At 33.4% G+C, this 20,438-nt stretch overlaps 1 protein-coding gene across 4 annotated transcripts in view; it reads right to left on the bottom strand.

Moving 5' to 3' along the window:
• The window catches only part of LOC127849536 (uncharacterized), a 28,599-nt gene extending 9,422 nt beyond the window's left edge, over nt 1-19,177 (bottom strand). For 3 of the 4 annotated variants that reach the window (XM_052382161.1, XM_052382162.1, XM_052382159.1), the window contains exons 1-14: nt 18,968-19,177; nt 18,425-18,544; nt 12,891-12,986; nt 11,462-11,604; nt 10,888-10,924; nt 10,225-10,277; nt 9,247-10,115; nt 8,954-9,068; nt 7,987-8,144; nt 7,261-7,330; nt 6,834-6,971; nt 2,905-3,115; nt 2,516-2,605; nt 593-702 (exon numbers count right to left, since the gene is read on the bottom strand). In XM_052382161.1, the coding sequence (XP_052238121.1) occupies nt 593-702; nt 2,516-2,605; nt 2,905-3,115; nt 6,834-6,971; nt 7,261-7,330; nt 7,987-8,144; nt 8,954-9,068; nt 9,247-10,115; nt 10,225-10,277; nt 10,888-10,924; nt 11,462-11,604; nt 12,891-12,986; nt 18,425-18,544; nt 18,968-19,047 (2,290 nt within the window). In that variant the 5' untranslated portion in view covers nt 19,048-19,177. The remainder of the gene's footprint in view (nt 1-592; nt 703-2,515; nt 2,606-2,904; nt 3,116-6,833; nt 6,972-7,260; nt 7,331-7,986; nt 8,145-8,953; nt 9,069-9,246; nt 10,116-10,224; nt 10,278-10,887; nt 10,925-11,461; nt 11,605-12,890; nt 12,987-18,424; nt 18,545-18,967) is intronic. The other variant, XM_052382160.1, reaches the window with a different exon arrangement.
• Nucleotides 19,178-20,438: the final 1,261 nt, after the last annotated feature.

Below are 20,438 nucleotides of genomic sequence, written 5' to 3'. Positions count from 1 at the left end.
GGCGAATAAGTTGTATCTTTGTTTGCTGACCAAAGAGAGCCAACAATTAATATCCCGCTTACAACAACTAATAAAAATGGTAAAAAAGGGAATGTTAACAATTCATCAATCGTACCATGTGCACGTGATAAATTATCGTGAAAGCTAAAACGTGTAACGGTTATAAGTGTAGGTGGCACATAACAATCTTTACAACGGGTTGTGTTTATTCGCTAAACATTTATGGCAAACAGACTTATAGCCAGTAGACAAATGATTAATTTGTCATTAGCCTATGTCAATTATTATTTGTAACATAGAATGCATTGGTTTGGATCGATAGTAAAGTTTTATCAATTATTGATTTGTTAAAGTATACTTATGTAAATTGTGTTTTACCTAAAATTCATAAGATGGCATATTGATTTAATCACGGTTCATTTAAAACCACAATATTTAACACATTTTAGTTTCGTATTTTTAAAGCATTTAGATAATGAAACAGTGTTATGTTTGAAATGGCACTTTACCAACACACAGAGTCCCTTCATGCAAAATGCATACCTCAAACGTTTTTTTGACAAATTATCCAAACATGAAGTAATAATATTACCTTCAGAACATGGAGTTGTAGGTCCTGGGTTTGGTTCTATTCCAGAAATATATAATTGTATTTGTATGGCTCTTCGCGGTAATATTTTCGCAAAGTCCGTTGCCGTTAAGCTTAAAATATAAATACATATGTATCAAACTTATACATAAGTACATCTGTTGTGTTATCAACTGCCTATGAGTTGTTTGAATAGAGAACCCTGAAAACTAACACATGCTTCAAATGGGTAGAACGGTATACCTAAAGATCTTGACATAGCGATACTTGAATTCGTGTATTAATGCTTATTTAAACCAAATCGAGATTTACGTTACTATCATATAATGAATGACAATGATAATGAAACACAGCTCTGAATTTCTACGTCAACGATTCGGATGTTTTGCCAAAGCATGATCGTCTCGGGTAATATAAAGAAATGTATCACGAAGTAGACGTTGCAAACCTTATTTCTGTCACAAAGCACACGTTGCAGTTTAAGAACAGATTTTTTTCAAACACATGAACCGTTCTGTCTCTCTCTATCAACCAAGAAATAAGACAAGTGTCTTAAATGAAATGAATACTTTTTAAGATTAGAGACGTCTCGTATGTCTTTACTCTTTAAATGAAAGTATTTTCGTCACAACCGTCCAAACACGATTGTTACCCTATTTGCAATTGTTGAACCATCTATGACGTGCCTACTTAAACGCACAAGAAATCGGTTCGCATAACATATCAACAGCTTCACAAAGTGCATGGTTTCAGAGACAATTTGGCAAATCTAATGTCAATTGATGGCCTTCTAAAAACATAATGTTCAAATAACTGCGGAGAAAACGTTTCTCAAGTACATCATCACTTATGACCACCCAATGAACTGTGTATATACAAACCACATCATAGTTGCCGTGGTAAACATATTTTCAGAAGCTGTTTAACCAAATACCGTAATGTATTCGTTAACCTTGAGTCTAAATACCTACATATTAATTAATTAACATCAGGATATCGCAGCTTCTATATGCAAAAGCCACACATGTTTTGAACTGTTATGTTCATTTACATGCAATTAAAGACACTAGGTTCTGAGCCCACTACAAATAGAAATTTAACGTACCCGTTTGCACGAATTGGATTGAGTTTGAAAAAAAAACATGACTTTTTCATTGTTTACAAGTTTTATGCATGAGCGTGTAGAATTACTAATTTAGCATCCATAAAGTAATACTTAGTACTGATGAGCTTGCTGCACTGCTCGAGTAAGTACGCATTTAGCTAAATATAAGCCATGATGAGTTCGGCAAATAAAAAACACCCATGACAGCCGTAGTTCACTGATACTTTTTGCAGTCATCTCTTACTGTCCACAATAAAAAAATCCAGTAAAATGTGCCGACGAATCATTCTTAAAAATTATGTTTCATATCGTGCTATTTCTCTGGATTAAATCGATCAAGTTCGTTTGTACGAGCAAATGGTGAATAGTATATTCTATTCGTACCAATATAGTTAAAATATAAACATAATTACATGTAATATTAACGAATGAAAGAATGATAAGTGAAACAAATCTCATTTGTTTAGATAAAAAAAACTAATGCCATTTCAGAATAATTTTATATATTTATTTATTTTCGGTTGACATGGGCTTTAAGTTTAAGTACAAATACAACATCAGTGCTTTTATTATATAGTTTACACCACAAAGAAATAATCTTGTTATAAAAAGAAGCACATTTTATTCATATAAGTGTTCATTTTTATTGCAAAATCTGAAGTCAAAACGCAGATTGTCAAACTTACCAAATGATTAAAAGAACCTTAAGCAAAGTGTAATAGTGAAGTTTAAATATAAGATAGATGCAATAGAATATCCTCTGTTGAATTAAAAATAACACAATTTTGACCAGTTACCTTTTGAAAAAGAACACGACTTACTTTGCTGAAATATGAAAAAAACGGTGGCCAGTATCATTCCAGAATAACTGATGCGACTTTAAAGAATCCATACCCGTAGCATATGTCCATCTATATAAAAAGAGCAAATGTGTTCGTTACCTGCATCGCATATTTATACAATATTTTATGTTTATGTCGGTGTTTAATAATTCATGCTATTCTCAATTATATACCATATTTTTCAAAAACGTTGTGTATTGAAAACGGGTAACGTTAATATGTCATCTCCATGATATTGAACAGTTTGAATACATAAATATTTATATTGACGTTAATAGTGTGGGATTTTGAAACAATGACTGCTCTGTAGTGTTAAGTTAAAGTTACATTTTTAAACACAAAATAATACATTGTTAAGAATATCTTACTCCGATGCGATTTTTGGTACACGATGTGTATTGTTTAAGGCACAGAAAAGGATGACAATAAATGCCATAAATTTAGCAGCGTTATTGTTAACGTCGCTGCTTTTTGAACTGTCTGTCCGCGTATAACTTTCACCGTCGTTTCTGCAGTTACGCTGCATATGGAATGACCCAATTCTCAAGCGATATGTTTGTATATCGATTACCATGGTTCCTGCAATGAATTATTATTTTTTACAGTATATGGTATTTTGTTAAGATCAATAACAATTATACATGTAAATAATTATCTCTGTTTACATGCATCTTCACTGAAACGCTGCACTCTCATTCGATACTTCAGTCAGACACGTGGCATGTCTATCATACCCGATTAATCTTGTGCTTATGCAAATTAACTGGGTATATATTCACATACTATATATTTTATTCCACAGTTGTGCATTGACGTCACTCTTGTAGCAAAACAGTAATTAATTGCTTTCATTTTTAAATAACGAAATTACGTATTTATATTGGCGAAACTTGAAACATAAGCCGTCTTACGTGGAAACTGGCCGTTATAGTGTTACATCAAAAACTTATGACACTATAAATGCAAAAAAGATATTCATTCGAGTGCAGTGCAATTATTGTTAAAAAATAAATTACATGTTATTGTATACATTAAAGTCACTATACCGCTCAAAATCAACAAAAATTTCATTAAGTATTTCGTAAAATAAAGTTAAGAACTTAACAATCAGTGTTCCTTATAGCAATAGCCAAAATTTCAACGCTAGATGTGGTAAGATTACTTAGATTTTCGTAGATACAAAATGCTCGTTTTTATTTATTTGTGGCCACAATTAATTCCGGGTGTGTAGAAATACCGAAATCCCCGTAATTACCGAAAACCTCAGAAATTCCCAATAATATTTATTATTTATCAAAATACTGCAGATCTTAAGATAGAATATTGCAAAATACAATCTATTCACTGATGAAAACTTGTTTTTATCCATTTTAGGTAGTGAAAAACTAAAATATATACATAATTATTGGGATTCCGAGTGTGAATCCATAGTGCATGTTTTTAAAGCATGATCAGGTACAGACATTCCCGCTGTAAAGCTCTTTAAGTGTCAAAAAATCATCTGGGTGGCTTTTTATATTAGAAAGAAGAGGTACAGACAACAACTTAACAACAATATTTACGGCGGGGATTTCTGTACCTGATCGTGCATGTGAAAATATGCACTATGGATTCATACTCGGAATCCCACTTATTATGACTATATTTTAGTTAACATGGATAAAAACAATTTTTCATCAGTGAATAGATTGTATTTTGCAATATTCTATATTAATATCCGCAGTATTTTGATAAATAATAAATATTATTGGGGATTTCGGGGGATTTCTGGGGATTTCGGGGGATTTTGGTAATTACGGGATTTCGGTATTTCTACACACCCGGAATTAATTGTGGCCACAAATAAATAAAAACGAGCATTTTGTATCTACAAAAATCTAAGTAATCATACCACATAGCGTTGAAATTTTGGCTATTGCTATAAGAAACACTGATTATTAAGGTGTTAACTTTATTTTACGAAATACTTAACGAAATTTTCGTTGATTCTGAGCGCTATAGTGACTTTAAACAATAAATAAGACCTTTCGTTATAGGACATTATGTAGTTGACTATATATAACGAATTTTTTACTTGAACTTTAGTAATAAAATAAAATCGACGAACATTAGAAAATACTGCGATAGTTTGATAGAACAAACACGACTAAGTAACCCTATATTACGGTTACATTGTCATTTTAGTTTGTGTAGTATTTGCAAAGCAAGCATCCTGTTTCTGCTTAATATTCAGTTAATGTCGTGCGTGCTCAACTATTAACCTAAACAAAATCACCTTTACATGTAACAGAACGCGAAATTTCTTTGGATAAAACAACACATTACCTTATTTAGTAGTGCACCGTCAAATGTAAAGTTACGTTAATAATAAAAAAATGTGCAAACGACTTTATAGGTTAGAATTACATATCACGTTATGAAATAGACATTTTAACATGAAAAAATAAAATTGGCAACGATGGAAGTTTATGATACATACAGCGAACGCTTTATATTGATCTTAGACGCAAGGACATTTATATACATAAAACATGACACCTTTGTGGCTATAAAAAAAGTGCTAACAAAAATAAACTCAATGAAACAAATATAAATATATTGCCAAACACAATGACCCAAAACCCATTCAATATACACAGAACACGCTTACATGGAGGTGCAATTATATTTTATTTTAATAACCATTCAAATACTACATGATTAGTTCGTACCAGAACTACATAATTTTCAACCCCGGCATACGGCATACGGTGAATAAAGAATGTTTAGTTTTTCAAGGGATTAATAGACATTCATAATACAGTTAAATATTCAGACCATGATAACATTCGCAGTTAACGGCATGTGAAAAACATATCCATATCGAAAAAATTGCACAACAGAAGTAGATTAGTTTGAACAGCGGTGTCGTCATACCTTCGGTGATTTCAGCGAAATTGAAGCCTAATAAAGATATCAAAGTAATTGTGTTACTTGTTTTAGTTACGTAGAAAACACTATGCCAAAATGGGGATAAACATCGGTACTATATAGTATATGCAACACAGCACGATGCCATTTCGCCATTGGCACAATGACGCACTGCCGCCTTTCCACCATTTTTTTCTGAAATTAAAAGTCGGGTTCTACTGCTTTAACTTAACCTTTTTCACGGTTATTTACATAAATTGTGTTTGTGTCATTACTCTAATACAATAAACTAATAGAAACCGAACCGTACTTACTTTGAATTTATATATTTTTATTCGGCTACAACTTATTTTCAAGGATAAAAAAGCATTTTGCTTTCCATTCGATGCTTTCGACGTTTTGGGCACTTAGTCTGGTGTCTGCGATTACAATATATTTAAAATATATTGCAAATATTAATACTAAATATTAATTGAAACCCACATTTTGGATAGGCAGGAAATAAAAACAAACTCTTTAGGCCTGAAGGACTAAACCGATGTGAAAATAAAAAAGATATATGTTAATACTCCGATACATGACAAGGAACTGAAATACAAATACTTTCAACAATCTCATACAGAAGTGGGAATAGTATGAAAGATAACGTATTGGTGAATTAATGATGGTAATGTTTAACCATTTTCCCACTGCACTGAGCAATAGAACTGAAAAAGGTCAGGCTAATTATTACAATAAAAAGAATTACTCTTCCGAATTAACTACAGCTTTCAAGTTTCAAGAAATTGTAGAAAAATGAGTGTTAACTTAAAATAAGAAATGCAAATCATCGACGGAAAGCGAATTTCAAGAAGACGTATGGATAATTAAACGAAAAAGTCTTACTTGGAAATTTACATGTATTCTACATCTATCTACATTAATATAACGAAAGTTGGTGTCCCAGTCTCAAGTTAAAGGAATGATGCTCACATGTACGAGTACAACTGTAAGTTAAGTATTAAGATAATTATTTAATTTTTCCGATCAATCCTTGTTTTAGTTTATAACACTGATAAAACCAACGCAAAACGTTAGGTTATCCGACTGAAAATCATGCTTTTTTAAACTTGCCAACATAATTGCAATATAATTAAAATTTACTGATTATCGATCGCAATGTTTTCAGTTGCTATTTATTTCAAAAGTTTTAAAATATATTATATTTGTTTCAAATACTGTAGATATGTTACAGACGAAATGGCGTGTAAAATTCATACGATGTTTTTGTATGAATAGAATATGTGAGTGGAATATCAATCAGCCGCATGACACGTACCACAGTATCACCAGTATTATTGCACTAACTTAAATGTGTAGTATCATCAATAATATTTAAACAGATTACCTGTGTAATACATCCCTGCTTCTGCTAGCTGTTCAAGTCTCTGGGATATATATGAAGGCCACTTTGTGAACGTATCTAAGCGAGCTGACAGCGACCGGAATCGCTCGTGCTTGGCTCTGTAGTTTGATATCGGGCGACCTGTGACGTGTCAAATCAATAAGATTTCAAATGCATTGAAAAATGTCTTCTTATATCGTGTTCTGTCTTTTACGCGAACTTATATAACATATCAATACAACTGTAACAATTATTTCAACACGTACCAAGATTTATATATTTACTTCAATTGGCTATTGGAAATAATCGATTGGCATGCACACGAATGAGACATGAAATGCATAAACAATTGCGTAGCTTGCTATTTAACACGCTAATTCTTAACACAAATTCGAAAAAATAAACATTTTTGTTTAGGCAAGACCACTACCTTGTTGTTGCTGATTTAGCTGACGTTGCCTTTGTCTGATTTCTTCTGGATCTAGACGTAAGTGTCTCTGCTACCATATCGCATAAACACATAGTATCAACTCATAATCACACTTGGCACACGTGTTAATGTGTAACATATTAAATACATTATAAAGAAATAGTTTTAATACCAATATTCGACGAGTAAGATATTCCGTCTATTTAAGCCACTATAATGCTTCTTTACACCATGCATTTATGTTTTTCGCCGTTAAACAATTGACTATCTTATTGAATTCATTACATGAATACACATTGCATACAATTGTTATGACAATTATTAAATTCAATGTCACGTTAAGGCGTCTATATGTACTTATATAATTTATGTCCGCCCTCTCTGTATAAAAAAAAATAGGAAAGAGACGCAGTAAACTTTTTTAACATACATGTCGTCATGTGAATAGCAACGGCATACGTATGACCTCAGATTGTTATACTATTATCTTATAAATATGGAATTATGTAATAATCCGGTATGTTTTTTTCACGGTGCAAATGTATGGCATTTACGATTAGTTTTTGTTTAGCATACAATAAATACAATAATATTGCAATGTTTGAATAACCATAATTTAGCAGATGTAGGGTATATCTCAAAAGCTTGACTGTGCTATACTTATGCACTTGAGTGTATCAATAGCACATTCTTACACAAAGGCATGTTTATATCTTGCATACACACCTTATACTGTTCAATGGCTTCGCAACTTCCAAAGTGGTCAATCATAAATGGACAGTTAGAAGAGTGTTTCCCGTGTTCCAGAATTGGATTACCCGTTTGTGTGAAGTCTTTCAGTCCTATACCACAGCAGAAACACCGCACGAGGTCGTAGTTCTGACCTTATTTATATTATTTATTTATTTATTTATTTATCGATTTATAAAAAATGTACTATTTAAAAAGCAAAATAAAGTATATAAAACTATCAGGATATCGTTATTTTCAATTTGCATATGGCTTTGTTGTGTTCACATGTGTCTTACTAAGTATAAAACTTAAACATTCAGCAAGCGTAGTCTGTTGATTGCACGAGAGAAATTTACAAGAACGCATACTTCGCTTAGTAATTACCCCATTCGAACAAAGCATTTTGTAACATAGCTATCGTAAAAATAGATTTCACAATTAAATAGAAACTGTTTGTTTAAGATAATCAGTAACGGCTACAAAACCTTGGTAAATGTAATATGTGTACTAGAAATGGCGCGGCAGAGGGCGATGCGTATCCCCACGCCGCATGTTTGACCCAAAGGCGCCCCAGGATTGGTAATGGAGCCATGCATATTTGAGATTGACTGTATTGTCATAAGAGATGTTCAGTATCAATTTGAAGTAAATCGGTGTAGAAATGAAGAAGTTAATGTAAAAAAAACTTAAAAAATGAGTGAAAATCTCTGGCCCAGCCCCACCCCAACCCCCATAACTTTCGACGCAGGGGTCAGATCAAAATTCAAAATAGTGCACTGTCACATATATGTTCATAGCTGCCATGAGTGTTAGTTTTAAGGTTCTAGTGCTAATAGTGTAGGAGGAGATAGTGGCCAGGACGGACGGACGGACAGACGGCGGAGATAACCACATAATCCCCCCTTTTTCTCCGAAAAGCGTGGGGATAATAGTGTGTTTAATTGGAATAGAAACGACCTACCAGTGAAGAAAAAACCGGCGGAACAAAGGTTGTCTGGGTTTGGTTGAGCTAATTGCCAGCCTCGATATGTCTCCCTCCTTGAAATTGCGTTTTCGTAATAAGGATATCTTGCAGCCTTGATATATTAGGAACAAAACACAATTATTTAAGTGCGTTTCAATAAGCTAGTATTTCTTTGAATTTACTTTTTTAAACTAAATATAGTGAGAGATAAAGCATTTAACAATCTACACGTATTTTCATGGGAAATAATAATACATGTCTCACACATTAGACAAAACAATCGTTCCTACCGGATAGTTTTTGTGTAAATAAGTTGCTGTTTTCAAACTTCTAGAGTTTTCGTTTGAAAAAAATCTGTCATTTGAGCTGTTCCCAACACTGGCATTTAGATAACCATTTATGGCTATATGAGTCAAGTCCATTCGGTCCAAACGGTTGCTTGAGTTTCGGATTTCTTGAACACTTTTTACAGAATCCGTATGTACTGTGGGTGGACTCTCCCAACGAATGTAATTATGTGCTGTTGAATTATACACCAACACATCAGGTGACATGGGGTTAAGACTTTCTGTATTTTCGTCTCGAACTAATTCCTTCTGTGCCTCTTCGGTAATTAATATATCATCTTCTGAAACCTGTGTTGGGTATTTATCTTGATCTGCAGATTCTTTAAAAGGATGATTATGTTTCTCATTCGTGTCTGGAGAAATATGCCTACTGTTGCGATTGCCGCTTGTGACATGAAAGCCGCAAAACGGGTTCGTCACAGTTATATCATAGAAGTTTATTGAAGCGACAGGTCCATGTAGAATTAGTGTATTCAAAAACGAAAGTTTATGTCCATCTCGGCATAGGAATGATTGCCTAAACTCATTTCTGAATGCGAGCAAAGCAGCTGAATACACATACCCTACAGTAAATGTTCTTTCCAGTTCTTTCCACCATGAGGCTGACGGTAATACCACAAATGCATTTCTCTTCCAAAGGTAGAACAGAGGTAGAGATTCCAATTGACAATATTCGCCACATGTGCATAATTCATCGAGTATCCGACTGATAGCAAAGTGTTTAGCTCTCTTATTATTCTTGCTGCGCAAACCGTTCTGTAAGTCATCACTAAGATCCATTTTGAAAATATGTGTGCCCCAAAAACTATCGGCTGAAAGATACCACAACAATATTCATTTAACAAATTTAAAATCTTGTTACATTCTACCGGCAATACATTAGTAATATTATCAACAGTCAAACTTGCATAAAAAAAGTACCTTCAACAGAACCAATACACGGTATAGCTTTCCCACAATGTGAATCTTTAGTACTGAAATGCATTATATACATATATTAAAGTAAAACTTAGTCGCAATAAAATAGGATTATTCAATACATATTTATATTTATTTTATAATTAATTTTTGTTCACCTTTAACAAATTAATGTACAACATTAATGGTAAATAAATCGAGCACAATAGTCAGACTTGTTTTGTTTTAAATGATTTTCTTAGGTTGTTTGCTCATTGAAAGTTTCTCAAACAATTCGAAAGTGTCATGTAAAAAAATAAAATAAACCTCTGTTGTATATATATATATTTATTTGCATAAATGATCAAAATTTCTAAAATTACCATGACTAATTCGCCAAGATAAACGCATAATAAAAACATATCTAAGTTGTGAACTTGACAATTTCGACTAAATAACACAATAACAACAATAGATGGTATATAGTAATCCCTAAACTAGGGTCATACATTCATATCCACAAATATAAATCCATGAGCATAAATGTTTCAGAGATAAGTGTGCTTATAGCAATAACGTTATAAAACGTTGTTAACCATGTGCTCACTTTTGCATTGAAACCTTTTACAAAATAGCGTAAAAAAACAGGTAAATATGTATGTGTGTATTGTAAAATAATATTCATACCAGTCAAGTGTTGACGCATTTGATATGTTCCTCTTCCCTTTATTCCAATTTAAAGAAATATTTAGGTTTAAACAACAATACACTGGATATAAAACAGTTGAAACACGAATATGCATTTATAATGGCAATGAAATATAAGTTAGAAATATATAACAACTTATTATTAAGATATAATTTTTTAACGATATATTGCGGTAAACATTTGCTTGACAAACTATATGGAAGGCATCGATACGCTTTTGTTACACTGGACTTATCAAGACTTAAACACAAGTACTCACACAATTGTTATTTGTTTTAAGTATAAAACATCTCTTCATTACATTTGTACCTAAGCTAGAAATCAACCTCATAAGTAGTTTACCATTTTATTGCATGCTTTGTTTATATTTATTAACAAGAAGCGATAACTACATAATTATTATGTATTCGTGTATAACTATTGCGTGGCTGTGATGGATTTTTGTGATGAGCAATTGTTTACGCGAGGGATACTAAAACGCAGATTTTTTAATTACATAATTACATAATGTAAATAGAATATGTTGAATGGATATATAATACAAAATACTACCTTCGGGATAACACCTTCTTCTAGGTATAGAGTGCATGGGGTCAGGATCAAGTTCTAAACCAGACATCAGTAAATGAGTCTGTATGCTGCTCGATGGCTTCCGATTGATACATTCATGCACAAACGTATTCTCCTCTGCAACGCTAAAATATTAAATAATAAGCAAAAACTCAGAACAACCATTTCAACCTTGCACTCATTATCACAGTTGTAATACTATTAATTGCTAACATGCACTTAACGTTTGGGAGGGGCAATACTCTCATAATTTGACCTCAAGACAATACATCTAAAATATGTGTTAACTTATAGTTTTATTAACAGCATGTATGATATGTTGATCATTAAAAGGGCCTTTTCACGATTTGGTTAATTGACAAAATTAAAAAAAGGTGTTTCAGATTCGCAAATTTTCGTTGAAGTTATGATATTTGTGAGGAAACAGTAATACTGAACATTAACCATGTTATAAAATATCCATTATATGCATCTTTTGTCCATTTGAAAATCTGAACATTATAAAGCGTTGCAACGTGAAACGATTGAATAATTTGGAAAATTCTGTTGTTGTCGTTATATTTTGTGAAACTACGAGGATTGCTTATAAAAAGTAAAATAATACGTCTCCTCATAGCATGAGCACGGACGGCCGAGTGGTCTAAGCGAAAGACGTTAACTCCAGGACTCCAGGGGTCAGTGGTTCTAGCCCAGTTGAGGGTTACTTTTTTTTCTTTTTTTAATTGTATTCTTTTTGTTTTTTACTGGAGATGTTTAGGTCCAATGTTTAAATTTATCAATATAACGCATTTAATGACAAACTTCAATAAATGCCAAACTATGTGAAAATGCCCCTTTAATGGGTCTATGTCTAATAAAAATAAAGAAATTATTATGCAAGAATAAGGGCATATCCTCATTATCTCAAAATCAAGTTTATTTTTATAGGATGCTTTTGCATGATGATTAATAAAAGCGAATAATGATAATCGGTTTCTTTCGATGAATCTTCGTTATTGTTTTAATACACATGTGATATATTTTTTATTGTAATTTACGAGTGTGTTTGTGTTGTCCTGGGAGTGTTATATCAAAATAAGTAATTATTTAACTGAAATATTATACAAATGCATGGGTTAGTAAATTCAAAAATAAGTTTTAAAGATTTTTTACAACCTGTGTAAATGTAAAATTTAAATTGTTGTTCTTTTTTCAACAGCGAGTCCCACATAGTTTGAATACTCACGTGTGGCAAAGTTTTACCTCATGTAAATAACATTGACGAGATACAAATACGTGTTAGGTTGATCAGGAACACGATTCTGCTGTTAACATAAAGACATGTTAAATACATATTAAAACACGAATGAAATAATGACTTCAATGTGCTATACAATGAAAACAATATTCAATTTAAAACAAAAAAGTTTACTCAAAAGTATTCAGTCCTTCGTTTGAAATTGTAGCGTTGTCTTCATTCTGAGTGTCTGACCAGAAATGTCGGTTAGTCGCTGTATCAAGCAAGCTTCTAAAATAGAATAAGGCTGAAATAAGCCTACTCACTTTAACATGAAATTAAAAACGAATGTGTAATTACGAAATAAATAATCGATCGCTGGAGGTTTATATATTTTTTTTTTTAAATATAAATGGAGCAAAAGAGAGGAAAACAAAATAAGTATGATAACACTTTTCCCACGGGAAAATTTGGTAATCGAGTCACTTGGAAGTACCAATTGGAAGTATCAAACTTTTCGGTAAAGAGTGCTTTTTACCGTTCAGTTGTTTATTCATTTGAAAAGTACACGGTTGGGTTGCTAAAAGTGTTTATTGTCTTCGCTCACCATCCGAGACGTATTATTTCCGTATTATATATATTTATTTACATTTAATACTATTGTAATTTGTACGGTGAGCGTCAACTGCGCTTGTAAACTTATATAATAAAAGGGTTGCGTTAAGCTGTTATAGTGCATTTGCGCTTTTCAACCTATATGATAAAATCATTGCGTTAAACGTGATATTGTGCATTTATAACGTATTGAGATTCAGTCAATATATTTGGGCACATGTGGCATTAGATAATAACTTGCATGGACGTGTACAATTTATTTCAAGACAAGTCATTATAATGGATTTATCAACAATGTAAAAACTACACAAACATGTGTACACGTCTGTTGGATAGTGGAAACCATGTCAACATATTATTAAAAACATTTACGTGCGATTTTCTGGATGCAAGTTACTTTTCGTGACAGTAAAGGTATTATTTATCGAGGGGTGAATGTGAACCTAGTGTTATTCATATGTGTATTAAAAGGCACAGTTGGGCAAAATTTAGAGGACAATATATTTCCAATCTATCATAAAATGACAATGTGTTAATAACGTGTTATTTAATTAAATAATTGTTTATTTTGCCATATTGTGTAAGTTCAGTATATGGTCTTAATATTGAAGGTGAAACTGATCTAAGTGACTTCAACAAAATGACGGTTGTCATTTGCATGTTAATATTCCTCTTGTGTTGTCAAGTTTAAAAAGACAATATTATGCATATGTGTGTGTATTTCTCTGTTTATGAGGTCCCTCCACGCCAGAGGCTGCATTAAGTGAGGACCCGGAGTGTGTCTCAGCATTCCTTCCTAATCAGATTTTAGACTCACGAAAGTTGGGACGAATTTTGAATGACAGCTGCGATTTCCAGCTATTTATTGTTTTACTGAAAGATTTTTAATTTTGAGGTGGTCTTGTGCTGTGGGGTAAAACCGGAGTACCCGGAGAAAACCCCACCTGTCCGGTATGGTGACCACCAACCAAACTCACATGCGCCGGGAACGGGAATCGAATCTGGGTCGCCTAGGTGAGAAGCGAGCGTGCTAACCACTGCGCTAGCCGGACAGCCCAATATTATGCACACCCTAATGACCTTTATTTGTAAATGTATTCAACCTTAAGATGCAGTTTTACAAGAGGGCCATGATGGCCCTGTATCGCTCCACTGCTGAAAAAGGCTGAAACAAATATTCTCGGCATGTGCAAATACTTAAATATAGGCCCTATTTAAGCACATGTACACTTTTGTGACCCCCTGGGCTTGGTCAAATTTAACCCCAGGGGCATTATTTGAGCAATCTTTGTAGAGGACTACTATATCTCACTACATACAAAATGTGGTAGCCCTAGACTTAAGGACAAGAATATTTTAAAAGTTTTCACAAAATAAGCAAGATATAAGCGTATATAATGTTCAATTTTGTGACCGCCGGGTCAGGATCAAATTTGACCCAAATGGCATAATTTGAACAAACTTGGTAGAGGACTATGAGATGTTACTGCATACCAATAGCCAAGGTCCGAATGGTTTTCGACAAAAAGATTTTTAAAGATTTCACAAAATAGGCGCTTTATAAGCGTTTATTCAATTTTGTGACCCCATGGGACAGGGTCAAAGTTGACCCCAGAGGCATTATTTGAACAAATTTGGTAGAGATTTATTAGATGTCACAGCATACCAAATTTGGTAGCCCTAGGCCCAATGGTTATGGACAGAAAGATTTTTAAAGTTTTAACAAAATAGGCCCCATATAAGCGTATGTTCAGTTTTGTGAACCCCCTGGGCAGGGTTAAATTTGACCCAAGGGGCATAATTTGAACAAAATTGGGAGAGAACTATTAGATGTCACTACATACCAAATTTGATAGGCCTATGCCTTATGGTTAAGGACAAGGAGTTTTTTAAGTTTTCACAAAATAGGCACTAAATAAGCATATAATCGATTTTTAGGCCCCCCAGGGCAGGGTCAAATATGACCCCTGGCGCATAATTTGAACAAACTAAGTAGAGGACTATACAATGTCACTACATACCAAATTGTGTAGCCCTAGGCCTAATTGTTATGGACAAGACATTTTTTAAAGTTTTCACAAAATAGGCATTATATAAGCATATGTTCAATTTTGTGACCCCCGGGGCAGGGTCAAATTTGACACCAGGGGCATAATTTGAACAAACTAAGAAGAGAACTATTACATGTCACTACATACCAAATTTGGTAGCCCTATGCCATACGGTTATGGACAATAGAATTTTTAAAGTTTTCCCACGATAGGCCTTATATAAGCATATGTTCAATTTTGTGACCCTCGGGGCAGGGTCAAACTTGACCCCAGGGGCATAATTTGAACAAACTTGGTAGAGGACTATAAGATGTCACTACGTACCAAATTTGGTAGCTCTAGGCCCAATGGTTATAGACAAGACATTTTTAAAGTTTTCACAAAATAAGCCCTTTATAAGCATATATTCAATTTTGTGACCCCGGGGCAGTTTCAAATTTGACCCCAGGGGCATAATTTGAACAAACTAAGAAGAGAACCAATACATGTCACAACATACCAAATTTGGTAGCACTATGCCATACAGTTATGGACAAGAGAATTTTTAAAGTGTTCACAAAATAGGCCTTATATAAGCATATGTTTAATTTTGTGACCCACGGGGCAGGGTTAAACTTGACCCCAGTGGCATAATTTGAGCAAACTTGGTAGAGGAATATAAGATGTCACTATATACCAAATTTGGTAACCCTAGGCCCAATGGATATGGACAAGACATTTTTAAAGTTTTTACAAAATAAGCACGTTATAAGCATATATTCAATTTTGTGACCCCCGGGGCAGTTTTAAATTTGACCCCAGGGGCATAATTTGAACACACTAAGAAGAGAACTATTACATGTCACTACATACCAAATTTGGTAGCCATATGCCATACTGTTATGGACAGAAGATTTTTAAAGTTTTCACAAAAAGGCCTTATATAAGCATTTGTTCAATTTTTATGACCCTCGGGGCAGGGTCAAACTTGACCCCAGGGGCATAATTTGAACAAACTTGGTAGAGGACTATAAGATGCCACTACATACCAAATTGGGTAGCCCTAGGCCCAATGGTTATGGACGAGAAGGTTTGTAAATATTTCACAAAATAGACCCTATGTAAGCATATGTACAATTTTGTGACCCCCGGGGCACGGTCAAATTAGACCCCAGGGGCATAATTTGAACAAATTTGGTAGAGGACTATTAGATGTCTCTACATACCAAATTTGATAGCCCTAGGCCCAATGGTTATGGACGAGAAATTTGAAAGTTTTTGAAAGTTTTACAAAATAGGCCTTATATAAGCAAATTTTCAATTTTATGACCCTTGGGACAGGGTCAAATTCGACCCCAGGGGCATAATTCGAACAAATGTGAACAAGGTTCAATCCAGGAACATTCCTGAAAAATTTCATCAGAATTGGACCAGTAGTTTAGGAGAAGAAGTTGTTTAAAGGAAAATATAACGCACGCACGGACGGACGGACGCACGCACGCACGACGGACACAGGACCATGACATTAGCCCCGCTGGCCTTTTGCAAGTGGAAATGATAAAAACTATCAACAACGTTTGGAATCATAATTTCCCTTAATCACCACACGGACACTGCACGTCTCATGGCTTAATGATCAACATTAGTACAGCTAGTACGATAGTAAGAGCGCAAACATGCATATGGCATGCCATAAAATATGGTATTCATATTCTGTCAAAATTTATATGCACACGTATAGATGCCATATAAATGAAATTTCACGTAAAAGAGCAATATATTATTAGAATCATATCGTCCCTTATTGATAAAGAGTATTTCGACAATTGCTTCTATTCAATGCAACATTAGGTTTTTATTGTCATTTAATAGTCGACACACTTCCTTTCGTGGACAGTTTTGTTATTAGATACTTTCTGGTAAACATTTTTGAATAGTGCCTGTATTCAGTGTCCTGATCGGTGTCGATAATCGTATGCAACTAAAACAACTAATACTTAACTCACATACACAAATGCTGAGTGGAATGAACATACTATGACTTCATCAAAAATAAATGGAAGCTATCAAATGCCCGCGAATAATGGAGTTTGGAAAGAATCAGGGCATCTACATGCCATCGAATAATTCAAAATTTCGAACTAAAACATTAAACCTTTTGATACAATAAAGGAAAAGTGTATTCTGAAGATCACCAAACATTTTCCGTTTCAAATAAATATCTTGCCCAGTGTTTTGATTTGCTATAGTCGATAGGACATTGTAAAACTAATTATTTACCTCTAAAATGCTTTATTTATTTATAGGATTTTTAAAACTATATTTTTTTTGGTATTTACAAGCAATCCCATTTAAGACACCGTGAAGTATGTTTTACGACTGGGATGAAAATAAAAAGTATAAGAATTTTGTAAAATGTTTTGTTCTGTCCTGTTAATAAATATTGATGGATGAATATCAATTAAATTAATATAAGAACATGTCAAGAAACACATGCTAAATGTTTACTGGCATGCAATGCAACTATCCTGCGCATACAATTTAGATCAGAACCAAAAATGTCACAGCCACATGGGGCTTCCTGTTCAGATATTGCTTAAGCTTCAAAACAATATTAATTTGCATCGGGGTACGTCTAAACGCTTTAAATTGCAAAACAATGGAAATATAAGGAAGAGTCGTAACCTTTCCAAAAATAATATGATAATGGAAAATAAAAATGTAGATAATTTTAGAATGCCATTTAAATTATATTGTAATGCTGGATAAAAACATGATTTAGGTGCATAGAGATCAGATAAATAATATGTTACCGATTGGCCCAGCTTTTTTTAAGTGAATAAACACTCTTTTCTTTATCACAATACAGTATCACTATATTTTGAAAGGAAAAAAATTAACAGTTTCGCTTGAAAATATAAGGTCATGCCGTCAGATCACATTACGTCATTTCACCCTGCAACCGTGAAAATTAACTATATTATACATTGTTATATTTCAATGTTTGAATAGTAGAATTACCTATTCTAAATCAGTGATATTAACTTATAGACCACACAAGAGCATAAAATAAAACACACTTACCTGTTTACATATGTATGTTTCAGAAAAATTTCAGACATTGCAGGAACGTGTGCTTGATTGTTGAAGTGTTGCACAGTAGAATTGTTTGACAGCAATTCTCTGACACATTCTCTGAACTCGCTGTTAAACAAACAATGAACACCATATAATTAATATAAAATAGTTGAATAATTTATATGAACTCATCTAAAATTTCATTTTTATTGATTCTGATATTGACACATGTGTATATTATTGTGATCAAAAACAATACAGTACTACAGTAATAATTAGGTCAAGAAAACCAACATTAAATTAGTGTTAATTTGTAGCAATTTTATATTGATGCATAAGAAGTGCATTTTTACATGTTTAGTCAACGTTAAAACATGCAAAGCACGGCCAATATAAATCAACTAGCATAGATATGATCAAAACAACAAGGCAAAAAACATTTCTTTATGGTGACAACATCCGTTTGTAATGAAAACACGTCTGCTCATGTCGAACAAGCGAATTTGATTCAAACTTTATGTTTATTCAATTGAATTATGTATTACTTACTTCGAAATTTTTTTCGTTAGACCACTCGTCAAGTCAAACCTTTCATTTCTAAACGTCATCAATAATACAAGCACGACCATTGGTAGTGGTTTAACATTGCTTCCATTGGCCTCCTCAGGTTTGCACCCCGTCCAGCCGCCAGAGCTTCTGGAACTATTCTTGATACAGAATGATCCGATTCTACAGCGATATGTTTGGATATCTACTCCCATGTTTCCTGTAATAATATAATACTATATATAATTCGGACGTAACCCATCAATAAAAGGGGTCACCTTTTAGTTTCCTTCCATCGGGCCTAAAACAAGATATAATTATGTTGATATGGTTCGTATCCAAGTATTGGGTATTATAGTGTAATTAAATTCAAATGTACTCTTCTTTTTTTGCTATTGAATTTGCTTTGTAATGCTATGATGTAAAATTTCATTAGCACCTAAATGTTTTGGGAACAATTCTGGGCCAAGATCGCGGTAAAGAGCTTATTTCACCGGCTAAAGCATCCAATGTTGTTTGCATTGATCGTTCAAATACGGTGGTACCCAAATGTATTCGTTTTTTGTTTTCTTTATGTTATGTTTTCGTATTGTTAACTTGCTTCCAGATCACTTAGCAAACTGTGAGGTTTGGAACTCCATAAAATCGATTTTAACCCCCAACACTTTCACCGTCCAACGGTGGTGACCCCATGTTTTTGTTATTTGTATGTGTTAGTTGTGTATTTGTTTGATCTATGTAGTACCTAGTTGATACCTAGATACCTAGGGTATCTAGTTGAGTGTTCTTCTCACTGTTTGGTAATTGTCCAATAGCGATCAATACACAAATACATGCAGTAAAAAGGTGCCTTTACTGTTATTGAGGTGAACATTTCATTTAGTGTTCAATTAAAAGAGAACACAAAATACCACCACATATTGACATGAATTTATACGTCTTTGATGTATTGAAACACATGTTAATAGCAATGACTACAAAAGGGTACCATTTGTCTCCATCTAAACCCAAAGTAAATCGCATTTGATAAATGGCTGATGCCGCAATTTACGTTTTCAGACAATTTTGCATCAATACCGTACGTTAGTTCAAAGCCACTTAACTCTCATTCTAAATAGGAGTTCTTGAACATCACGATACTACCAAGTGTAGACGAAATCACAAAACCTATCAGGTATGAATACTTATTTGAAAAATATTTATCTTAACAATGTAAGAATGCTTTTACGTTTTCTTATTTGTAATGCAATTCAATCTATCGGCACGTCCTTTTCATACTAGTATGCAAAAGTGCATTCACATCCAAAGTCATATGCTACCATGTTTTACATTTATATTTTCACTTTAAAATATTCTACATTTAACTTATGTACACTAGTGATTCCGCAGTGGCGTGTGACGTATAAATGAACAAACGCCATTTCAACAGCATATTGCAAAAACCTACTAAGTATATGGCAATCCATAACTAAAC

This window comes from Dreissena polymorpha, chromosome 11, assembly GCF_020536995.1.
Source record: "Dreissena polymorpha isolate Duluth1 chromosome 11, UMN_Dpol_1.0, whole genome shotgun sequence".
NCBI lineage: Eukaryota > Metazoa > Mollusca > Bivalvia > Myida > Dreissenidae > Dreissena > Dreissena polymorpha.
The sequence above is the reverse complement of the archived record's forward strand: the minus strand, read 5'-3'. Positions and strand labels throughout refer to the sequence as shown.